Source organism: Terrapene carolina, unplaced genomic scaffold (assembly GCF_002925995.2).
Source record: "Terrapene carolina triunguis isolate 2854851 unplaced genomic scaffold, T_m_triunguis-2.0 Scaffold42, whole genome shotgun sequence".
NCBI lineage: Eukaryota > Metazoa > Chordata > Testudines > Emydidae > Terrapene > Terrapene triunguis.
Genome location: NW_020664393.1, coordinates 27,268,864 through 27,281,251, shown reverse-complemented (window position 1 = coordinate 27,281,251; position 12,388 = coordinate 27,268,864). Strand labels below are relative to the sequence as shown.

At 38.0% G+C, this 12,388-nt stretch overlaps 1 protein-coding gene across 2 annotated transcripts in view; it reads left to right on the top strand.

The window, feature by feature from the left end:
* MEI4 (meiotic double-stranded break formation protein 4) overlaps window positions 1-12,081 on the top strand; it is a 111,589-nt gene extending 99,508 nt beyond the window's left edge. For both annotated transcript variants that reach the window (XM_026654550.1, XM_026654548.1), the window contains one exon: window positions 10,306-12,081. In XM_026654550.1, coding sequence (XP_026510335.1) covers window positions 10,306-10,557 — 252 coding nt within the window. In that variant the 3' untranslated portion in view covers window positions 10,558-12,081. The remainder of the gene's footprint in view (window positions 1-10,305) is intronic.
* Window positions 12,082-12,388: the final 307 nt, after the last annotated feature.

The following is a 12,388-nucleotide window of genomic DNA, read 5'->3' as shown; positions in this document are numbered from 1 at the left end:
CAGGACCCACCATACTACGTTGGCCATCTTGTCACACCTTACAATTATGGTGCAATAACCTTACAGTTATGACTAAGACATTTTAGTGTGTGTAGTCTCAGGTTAGATGAAGCTGAGATTAGGTTTTTTTTCATATTTTTCCTCTTACTGTTTCAGTACAGGACCGAGATAAGGTAGTTTAGTGTCTTAACTGTGTATTTCCATACCTTAATACGTTTGCATTTTGTTTAAGTAAAATTAGATTAGTTTCAGTTCAGAGGAAGCTAAGCAGTGAGAGGGTGAGACACAAAGTATGGTCAGGAATGAAAAAGTGGTTGGAAGCCAGGAAACAAAGAATTAAGAAGTCCATTTTTATTGTGGTGAAAGGTTAACAGCAAGATGGCATCCACTATTTAATATATTTATTAAAGACCTAGAAAAGGAGGTGGGCAGTGAGATGGCAAAGTTTGCAGATGATACAAATTTATCAAGGATAGTGAAGACCAAGAAGGATTGTGAGGAACTTCAGAGGGATTTAATCAATCACAGAAAAAGGGCAACTGATACCCTATTTAGTTCAGTTTTGATAATTTCAAAGAAATACACATTGTAGAGAAAAAATAATCTTTTTGTGCATCTTACGTTTCTAAATTAACCATGGGGCTCATTGAAGGGACCTGAGCAACATTGTGTACAGCTCAGTGAAGACCTCAGCTCCATATGCATCAGGAGCAGTAGTGGGAAAAAAAGCAAATGAGATGTTAGGCTGTATAAGGAATGGGATGGAGAATAATATTGAAAATATACCATTATGCAAATCATGGTGTGGCCTCATCTGGAATTCGGTTGTGAAAAACTGGTCACCCCATCTCAAAAATATATTATGGAATTAGAGGTGTTCAGAGTGGACCATCATGAATTTGGAGCCTGAACAACTCTTCTATAAAGAGAAGTAGGAAATGACTGGGATTGTTTAACTTAGAAAGGAGACCAAAAAAGGATGCAATAAAACTGTATAAAATAATGAATTGTATAGAGAAGGTAGACTAAGAGCTTCTATTCATTCTGTCTCATAACACAAGACATGGGGTTATTCACTGAAGTTAGAGTGGCAAAATCAAAATTTTAAAGGTAATACTTTTTCATACAACATGTAGTTTGGCTGTTGGAGTCTTGTCACAGGATGTTATTGAGATTAAAAAATGTAGCAAGATTTAAAAAGGGCTTGGATACTTCTATGGATATGATGAATATTCAGAGTTGTTAATAGCTAATCCCATTTTGGAAAGGATATTAAACCTCATGCCTTAGGTTTTAAACCAATCTCTAATAAATAGGGGTTAGGGTGAGACTCACTGCTGGAGACAGATTATTCCATATCTGCATACTGCAGGGTTTTTTACATCTTCTGTCTGAAGCATCTGGCACTGGGCACTGTCCAGGATACTAGACTGATCCAGTGCGGTGCTTCCTATGAAGTTCCTGTGCCAAGTAATCTATCCAGGAGAACATTTGACACACATCCAATCTGTTATACTACTGAATCATTTCTTCCAATAGAATTGTTCCATGCAAATTTCTTGTAGAAAAAAGGTGTTGATTGTTACCTCTTAATATCTCAATGTCCCTATTTAAGAGTTACCTGTGTGGTTGAACTGACCCTGTCCATAGCCTAAGTAGTCATTACATGAATACAGTGTTCCTGTTTAATGTGCATCACAGATAATGAACAGGAGTCTGACAGAGATTTCCCTGCCTCTAGAGTACTGTTAAGTGATCCTTAGTAGAACTTGCATCTGATGAAGTGGGCATTCACCCACGAAAGCTTATGCTCCAATACTTCTGTTAGTCTTAAAGGTACCACAGGACCCTCTGTTGCTTAGTAGAACAGACTCTCATCTGTGGGCCTTTAAAGATACTTTTGCAGAACATTTTCATGTATTTATTTGTTTATATGTCTTTGGAATGCACTCTATTGTATATAATGGCAGGTATCCTGGGGAACATATCCACAGAGCTCTCCAAACATCGACACGTGTTAGTGTACACGATTACCTGTGTGTGTACTTCTGGAACATGTGCTCAGTGTCCAAATATGCTCTGCTGGGCATGGTATATGCTGTGCACTGGCATATGCCCGCATCCATATTGCCCCTTTTCGATATGCGGTGTTAGTGCTAAAATTTCAGGAAGAGTATCCCAGAGTCCTGTGCATCACAGGAGACATTCTAGGAACTGCCTTGCTGCATGTTGATGGAACTGTATGCCGCCTTCACACATTTGATGACAGCAGCTCCTGCTCATCTCTCCCTTCTGCCAAACTGTATTAGTGACATGGAGCAAGTCCATGAAGATGTGGTTCTGCTACTGCTCCCAGGATTAATGTTCATGCAGTGCAGTACCAGATACTGGATGGAATCAGTCCAGAAATCTGTCAGATGGTAAAGTTGGCTGACCTAGAGGAGGAATGAAAATCCACTCAGGTCCCATGGAACAGATGTTTTGAATGCCGGGATTGCAACAGTACACCCATGGATGTGTGGTGGGACCACATGCTGTGGTGAGACCACATTATCTTAGAAACCTGAGATGGTGACCAATGGCTTGAGATTGAAGAAGCAGACTTTCATTGAGTTGCATGAGAAGCTTGCATCAACTTTCCAGTGCCAAACCATTTGATTTGGGAAACCCATAGCAGTGCACAAGCAGATGGCTATTGCCCTTTGAAACCTGGCAACACCTGACAGCTACCGGTCAGTTGCCAACCAGTTTGTGGTTGGGAAGTCAGTTGTCAGAGTGGCAGTTGTACCGGTTGCCGGGCTATCAATACTATATTCTACCCACTGGTGGTTGACATTACCCACATCTGAAATTATAGCAGGATTTCAGAGGATGGGGTTTCCGAACTGTGTGGGGGGCCATCAATGGAACACACATTCCTATACTTTGCCTACCAAAAGGGGCCTTTGAATATGTGAACTACTATTCACTAGTTCTCCAGGGCGTAGTGGACCTGAGTGGTTAGTTCATCAACATGAACGTTGGACACACGGAAAAGATCCATGACGTCAGGTGCTCAGGAGCATTTCCGTGGCACCAGATTTTTAATGCGGTTACACAGTCATGTGCTGTGAATCTTGCTACCTCAACCCAAACCTCTGGGGAAGTATCCCATTGATCATAGTCAGAAAACAAGGTGCACATACAACTGAAGTGAACAGTAACTTTTATTTACATATGTGCATGAAAAACAGAACTAGAACAGTTTGTAACAACAAATGAACCAAAAAAAGGCCAAATTCCCCCCCAAAATGGCAAGCATTGCTTTCTGTAGAGGTGCCTCCTCATTCTTCCCCTCACCCTTTCTCTGAGAAGGAAGGAACACCCGCGGAATATTGTGGGGGCAATAAATGGGGATGTCTTCTGCATAGGGCTTGGGGGCTGAGCACAGGCTGGTCTGCAGGGACAGGATGAAACTCAGCATTCCTCTCCTCCAGGTAAAGGTGCAGAATCACATGCTCCTCTTCCTCCGGGTCTCTTGGGCTTCCTCTCGGGCATTGTTAGAGGTCTCTGCTGCCTCCTTGCCCTGCCACTCATCGGTATCCTGCCATATGATGTAGCTGATGGCGTTAAGGATGGGGTCATGAGTCACTTCAGATTCAGAGACCAAGCACTGAACAGTACTTGTGAGACCCAGAGGCTGCACTCAAACCATGATTACTTGTTCTGAAGCACAGTTTGCTACTACTTGTGACATGGTACCCGCTCTTTACCCCAATCCACACTTGTGATAAATGAAGTGGGGAGGTAGCTTCCTTTTATGGACAGCCAGCCAGTTAGCTATAAAGTCCCTCTTGGTAGCTGTTCTTTACTTGCTTTACCTGAAAAGGGTTAAAAAGTCCCCCCGGTAAAGAGAAAAAAGTGGGCACCTGACCAAAGAGCCAATGGGAAGGCTAGAACTTTTTAAAATGGGGAAAGAAACTTTCCCTTTGTCTGTTCTCTGGGCTGGAGGGACAGAGCAGCCATGCTATAAGCAACTTTAAGCCAGGTATGATCATAAATCATCAGATCATGCCTAGAACTACTTATCTGAACTCCAAATGTGTAAGTAGATCAGAATGTTTAGCTAGACGCGATCAGGTTTATTTGTTTATTTTTTAAGGCTTGTGGATTTCCTCTGTGCTAACCCCAGATGCTTTTGTTGCTTGTAAGCTGAACCCCCAAGAAAGCTGTTTTGGGTGCTTAATTTTTGTAATTGTTTTTTTTTAAGATCTAGCAAAAAGCCTAAGTTCGAGATGTGTATTTTTCCTTTTTGTTTTAATAAAATTTAAAGGACAGGATTGGATTTTGGTGTCCTAAGAGGGTTGTGCATGTTTGATTAGCTGATAACTACAGCTAATTTCCTTTGTTTTCTCAGCTCTTCCCCGGGGGTGGGGGGAGGATGAAAGGGCTTGAGGGTACCCCACAGGGAGGAATTCCCAAGTGCTCCTTCCTGGGTTCAAAGAGGCATGTACATACCTACACCCCTTATGCATGCTAACTTTCACACAGAAGACTATCCTTCAGAAACATGCTTCAGATGTGAACATAGGGAATTCTGGCACAAGAATGCATATGTATCAATGTACAGTTGCAAGTGTAGACACACCCTAAAGGTTTATGTCCGCTCCTTTTCCACCCAGTTACCCAAAACTTTGTACAATGTAGACTTGCTAAAAGATACTGTCCCAGGTCACTTTGTATATTCTAGTACAATTTTGGAAAAGGCTTATCTGTGAGCCCTCAAGCACTAGTAATTGGAGTGGGTGGGGGGAATACTTTTTTTATCAGAATGAATGAAGGTGTTTGCTTGGATGTGGAGAAAAATTTGGGGTGGGGGGAAATTACTCAGGGATTCCATTGAATGCAGGTGCTAGATTCATTTATACTGCATGTCAGGATTCTGGCTATTGGATGGAGTATAACTGTACATCAGTGAAATTCTAATTTAATATTTTAGGTATTTTGCCATGCTCTGTGACTTCATTTTATATTAGGTAACATTCTAATTTCCTCCTTCAGTGATCTCTTGCTTTTGTAGTATTTTTAAAGTGTTTGAAGTTGTATTTAACACTCTTTGCTACACTGTATTTATTTCAAAGCGTCTTGTTGCATTTTAAATGTTCTCCTTTTGCTGTTTCTGAATTCTCGATAGTATTCTTTGTATGTTTTATGGCTATCATTTATCACAAAAAGGAATCTGTGGTCGGTGCTACAAAGGTTCCTATCAGCTGCCATACCAAGAAGACCACAATGTTCAGTCATGCCATGGTGGTAACTTCTCCCTCTCCCATTTTGCTGTGGGAAGCAATGAGGGATGTTTGTCCAATTCATCAAGTTTTGAAAAAGCCAGTCAATAAGGTGAGAAATTTAAATTGGAAGAGGGTGATTACAATAAGAGGTATATTTTTTGGAAGGAGCCAAATTACATTTTTAATTATGGTTCCTGGATGGGAGCAGCAAGCAAGGCCATAAACCACTGTTTACTTACAGGAGACCTCGTACTGCCATCAGTAGGAGTTTGTCACAAAGAACATGAAAAAACTGTTGTCCTCTCTTGGGTCACAATTTTCATAAAATTGGAAGCTAAAGTTATAAGATCCTAAATCCACATTTACGCACTTGCCCGGTTTTTCAAAAGTGGTGAGTGACCAACAGTTCTCAGTGAAGTATTATTTCACACTATTTTATTGCTGTATGATCTGTGCCATAATGAAATTCAGTGCCGACATTTTTGGTGCTATAGCCCAAACAGTCAGAAACTAGAGGTTGAGATCTGCTTGTATGCATATGAACATGCGGTTTGCCAGAGATCCAAACCATTTTTTCAACCCTTACCAAACATATTTCTCAACTTTCTCATGTATAAAGTTGATTTCCTACAAGCTATTGTTTTAGCTAGAAGAATCAGCTAGCTGGAACTTTATTCATCTAACCGTCATAATTATGGTCTTTTCAGGACAAGATAGTACTGAAAAAAAGAATGGGTTTTGCTATTAAGCAGGACACTGCCTTTTCATTTTCTCTTCTTGTTCCTTTTTGTTCCTGACAGCCTAATACTAAATGGAAAGGCAACTCCACATGCTGGTCATAAGGGATTAAAATTTTACTTTAATAAACCCAATGCCCAGAGGATTTTAGATACTCTAATATATAATGATCCTAAGAAGGCCTTCAGTGAATTCAAAACTGTGATTTGCATATAGAGATAATTGTATAACGTATACAGTTGTCACGCTTGTAACAAATCACCACCTTGGTATATGACTTCATTCAACAAAGATGACTTCCCTCACTATTTAGTAATGGCAAAGAATTAGGAATTTTCATTTAACAATATATGTTTTGATTATGAATTGTATCCCGCCCTCCACCCCAAGAAGCACTTTATCTTTCTGCTTTTACTTTCTAGCAGTGTCATCCCAACTGGTGATTGTCATTGTATAAGAGGGAAAATGTTTCTTTCTTGTAATTTTAGTTTCCCATAATACAGACATCCACCAGTTTGGATTAAGAAACTGCATAAAAATAAACAATCAAAATCTTTGCTTTATTAATTAAACTAAATAGGAATTATTTTGCGGAAGCTCGATGGCTTGCATTGTGGAGGAGATGATCACAATGGTTCCTTCTGGCCTTAGACTGTACAAATCTGTAAAGAATCCTCATTTTATAGTTGTTAGCAGTTTTAATTGGTTAGGTTTGGGCAGGTTTCTGATTGTGTCATTAACAGTGATAGTTTACTAAACAAAATTGTACTGTTTCTCCTGAGGGTCTGTAGAGTGCAATAGGGAGAGACTACCCAGCTTACCTCTCTCCTTGGGTGGGCCAAAACTGGTATGAGCTCCAGGTTGATGGCTAACTCTTTTATGAGAAACCACAAGTTTTCTCTGTCACTCTTTTAGGTTGTGATCCTTCACTACTTGTCAATGGCAGTCTTGCAACTGACTGCAGAGTAGGAGCAGGATTGGATTCATAATCCTCAGAAACAGAATTCAGTTATGATAAACTGCCTATAAATCTGTATCTAATTATTCATTTGTATTTAATTAGTGATGCCCTCAGGTTAATATGCTTGCCAACATGATACAATAACAAATGTAATTGTACAATAAAATTGATATTTCCATTATAGCACTTTAAAATTGTAATATGTTTTGTAATGTAATACAAAATGCAATTACTAAAACATTACCATAGTATGTATATTATGGGCTGAGTTTTCAAAAGTGAAAATTGCTTTGGAGTCACTTCATTTTTGGGTGCCCAACTTGATACAACTAAAAGGAGTCTGATTTTCAAACAGCAGGTATGCCCAACATTTTCTGATAATTGGGTCCCTTTAAGTTGGACATTCAAAAATAGAGCCACCTAAAGTCATTAGTCACTCTTGAAAATTGTACAAAATATCTCAACAATATCAGTGTTTTCTGCCCTAGAATTTTAGTGCATTTACAAATGAACATATTTTTACAATATATTAAGGATGTTTTTGGAAACACCACCAGGATTAAAACATGAACGGAAACTATCAGACCACATGTGATGAATATGAATAGCAGGTACCTGTTCTCTTTTCCACAGCAGAGGAAAAGAGTTGTAAATAATATTAGGAGTGAAGAAAACCTTACTGTGAGAGTGGTCCCTCAAGAGAGACAGCATTCTATGGTTATCGGTCACAAGATTTTATATACAGCACTTCATGTCTATATTGTCAGTCTCTTTTATACAAGATTCTTGTATAAAATTCAAGGAAATGGTGTCTTGAAGAGACTTGTCTCCATATATATTTGTTCGGCCAATCGCAGCTCCCACTGGCCGCGGTTCACCGTTCCAGGCCAATGGGGGCTGTAGGAAGCAGCGGCCAGCACATCCCTTGGCCCACGCCGCTTCCCGCAGCCCCCATTGGCCTGGAACGGCCAGTGGGAGCTGTGATTGGCCGAACTTGCGGACGCTGCAGGTAAACAAACCGTCCCGGCCCGCCAGCGGATTTCCCTGATGGGCTGTGTGCCAAAGGTTACCAATCCCTGACCTAGGTCATGCTAAAAAAAGAAATACATCTATTTTAAAGGAGTTTTTGTAACAAAATGGAATGTGGTTCAAACCTCTACTGCAGTATTCTGTCTAGGTGGTTACATGGGTTCCATCATCGTAGTATCTGAGTGCCTCACAAACATTAATGAATTTATCCTCAGAACACCCCTATGACAATGGGAAGTATTCTCTCCATTTTACCAATGGGGAACTTCGGCATTGAAACATTAAGGGTAGGATTTTCCAAAAGTCAGTGATTTTTGGAATACCAATCCAATTGAAAGCAGTGGTACTGGCGCCCCTTACTCACTTAAATGTTTTTGAAAATTCCATCCTAAGTAACTTGGCTAAGGTCACACAGAAAATATTTGGAAAAACTGGAGTTGAACCCAGACCTCCAGTACCTTAACCACAAATTCATTTTTTCTTAGTTCATTATTCTGTAACATTTCTTTTCGTGTGTGTGTGTGTGTGTGTGTGTGTCCCCACGTTTGTAATTATACAACCAATTAAATCTGTGTCCCCATTCCCATCACTAAATGAATGACTGGGATATCCCAAATCCACAGTAGGAAAACTCCCTGAGTTCACACTTGTGGAGTTTCCAAGGTATCAGCAAACGGAGGATGGAAAGGTTTTTCTCGCCTATCCTGCAGATGTCCCAGGGAGAGCTTTGGTGCCAGAAGAAAAACAGTGAACAATATATTCAAGATATAGTCCTGACTATGCAACAGTTGTTCCAGGACAATAAGTGGGAGTTATGGTTGAGAATGTATTATCCTTTTATAACACTAATATAATGTTATATTAGAGTGGGGCGAGAGGGAGAAACTAAATGCAAGAAACTGAGGCAATTTGAACTTAAGGTTCCAACACAAACCTTGACTGTAACTCCATGTACCCACCTATCCTTGGTGCTTTGGGTTTATCTCATATAGTTTCATATTCTGTGATGTTTCAGTCCTTTTATTTTCCCCTTTATGACCTTGGCTTTTTAATCTTGCCGGGTCTGAAGAAGCAGGTGTTGAGCTTCATAGATTCCAAGGCCAGGAAGGATTATTGAAATCATCTAGTATGATCTCCTTTTTAACACCAGCCATAGAACTGCCCCAAAAATAATTCTTATAACATATCTCTTAGAAAAATATCAAATCTTAATTTAAAAAGTGTCAGTGATGGAGAATCCACCACAACCCTTGGTAAATTGTTCTAATGGTTAATTGCACTTCCTGTTTAAAATGTATGCCTTATTTCCAAACTGAATGTTTCTACCTTCAACCTCCAGCCAAAAGATCATGTTATATTTTTCTCTCCTAAACTGAAGAGCCCATTATTAAATATTTGTTCCCCATATAGGTGCTTGTAGCCTGTAATAATGTCCCCCTTTAGTCTTTCTTTTGTTAAGCTATTTTAATTAAAGATGACACTACCACTGCATACTCCATGCAAAGTGTGTATGTAGATGTTGAATAATAAGTGAGAGAAAGTCAGAGGCTTTTGGAGGTGGATGGACAGTTGGTATAACAAATTTCAGGGTTCAGTCTGAGAGGAACCATTCCATTTAAGGCTATTTCTACTCCCAAGCTAGATTCTGAATAGTTTGGTGATCAGTGGTATCAGATGCCAGCTAGAGGTCCAGGAGAATGAGTGTTAATGTCTCAATAGACAGCAAGAAATCATCCATCATAACAACTGGTGTTGTCTTTCTGTGCCCAATCTTGTAGCCTGAGAGAGATTCAGTAACCTTCAAGACTGCTTTTTCCATGGGAAATATAATTGTGCATTATGATGTCTAATTCCTTGGTGTTAAATTACCTAATATCTCATGTAAAAGTATAACACTATGCTATTTGGTATCTGAGGGCTTAAGCAAAGATTTATTCAGTTTATAATATATTTGTTTTAAAAAGCTGATCTGAAGGTACCACTGCATTGATTTTGATTGGCACATCCATGTATCATTATAGTATGTCATGGTCTTTCTATGGCTAAGTGGAAAAATAAGCTTTCTTAAACCATTTACTATGGAAGCTGGTAAGCTTTGGATTTTAAAATATATTTAATTGCTTGGAGGGTGGCATGTATAATGAAAAGGTTATTTTTTTTGTGGGGAAATGTAAATAATTGTACAGTTATCCTCAATTATATAAAAATAAACATTGCTAAGAATTTTAACAACATTCTCTGGAGCATTGATGCACTGCAAAAGCATTTTCAGTTTATGCTTATGCACTTCTTTTTCTTTATTTCTAGATCGAGGCCAAGTATAATGTTACCCAATATGAGAATATTTTTTCTCTCTGCATGATTTTGGAACAGCTTCTTCAGAAGGGGACAGGAGAAGGTAACATTTCAAGCTCGGACTGTGATGGAGAAGAAAAAAACAAATTTCTGCAGAACCTTGATCAAATTATTCTCCATCTTGCTGATGAATTCCCATTGTTTTCAGTTTATATGTGGAGACTAGGTGCTCTTTTGAACTCATCTCAAATGCAAATTGTTTAAAACAGCCAGTCTTCTTTTTAGCAGTATATTCATTATAGTTGTGGAAAACCAGAGCATGAAAATGGTCACTACGGAAAGACTTTCAATGATTATACTAAACAACAATATCTAAGATAATGTGGTTGTTTTTCCATTCTTCATCTAGAAAAGAGTGATATCTTGAATGCCACTGTGTAGTAACTGTGGGTAAATGTTGGCTTTTATTATGGAAACTCCTGTGTATTACATTGTCTACATGAATGGAAGTTGAGCAGCAAAGTCATTTTATGTGATATTTAGAATAAGTAAGTAAAATGAACTTTTAGATTAAGTCCAAGACTTTAAAAAATTGAGTGCTCCAGTTAGGCTCAGGAATCCATATTTAGGCACATAAATAAGTGGCATAACTTTCAAAAGCGCTGCTCATCCAGAAGTTTCTGTATGTTTCAGTGGGAGCTATTGAATACTCAGCACTTTTGACAATCAGACCATTTATTTATGTGCCTAAATATGTACTCACAAGCCTAACTGTAGGCATCCATGATTTTATTTTATTACTGTTTTAAATCTTGGCCAATATGTTAAGGTTAAATTGTATATAGCGAAGATTTCTATGCTGTGGTGGAAATACAGATATATATTCATATGCAGAAGCCTTGTTATTTTCAGAAAAAATGATTTTAGCTAAGTACAGCTATAACTTAGATAATTTTTTCACATTCTCCTAGGTCTATTGTAGTCTCCAACTTAACCAAAATATTTGTTTTATGTCACATATAACCAATGTTTAATTTGTCTATTTTTATCCATTTCTCACTTTCAGCAAACATTGCATATACACTAATTGTACGTGCATAAACACTGAGCCAAATTCACTCTGAATTAACTCAGCTGTAGTTAACGGAGTTGCACCTGTATTAATTTAGCTCATTTTGTAATTGCTTGGACCTAAAAATCCTAAGTTAGACAGATAAAATCCCATTTAAATGTTCATACATTATATCTAATTTTTGGATTTTCATTTCTTTATACAGGATTTACATAAATATTTACATACTTTAGTAGGAATCTTCTTAAACATAAAAACTTTAAAATTTGGGCCCAACAGCTATTACAGTGATCCAGAATTTTTGTTATATTTTAGCAATTACCCTCCAAATACATTACAATTTTCTCAGGGAGATCAAACAATTTTAATATCATTATGAGTTCTATTAGTGAGATTAGCTTATAAATTAAATATTTTAAATATTTCAACAGTTTCTTCCCATCACAAAGTTTGCTTCATATCGATTTTAATCTGTTTTTATCTGTTACTAAAATTCAGTGAAACACCTCTTCAGTAACATTGGAAAGATGTTTGTATTAAATGTGAATGCATATTATTTTAATGATCAAAACTGTATTTTCTAAATACTAATATATTTTTGCAATAATGTTGCAACAGAACAACACTCTTGTTATATAGGCATAACTGGGCCACTAAGGCAATTGTCTTGTGATTTCTGTTTTACCACTCTCTAGTATTATGTTTGAGTTATTAAACTTGGGTTTTCGTTATAGCATGGGGTACTATTTTTTCATGTTTTATATTAATTTCAACAAAAATCCATTTGATGTATAAAACAGATGAACTACTATTCCTGAATAGCCACATCAGAAAATCAGCTAATTCCAATAGTGACAAGTTACAGATATAAAATTTAGTAGATATCTACTTTAAGCTTGTCAACCACTCATCCACTAGCATGATTACTTTTTGAGGGGTTTGGTTTCGGGGTTTTTTTTTTTTTCTTTTCTTAGTCAACTCTTCTACTCATTGTGTTGGAGGAAAAAGGTAAAAGTCCCAGGG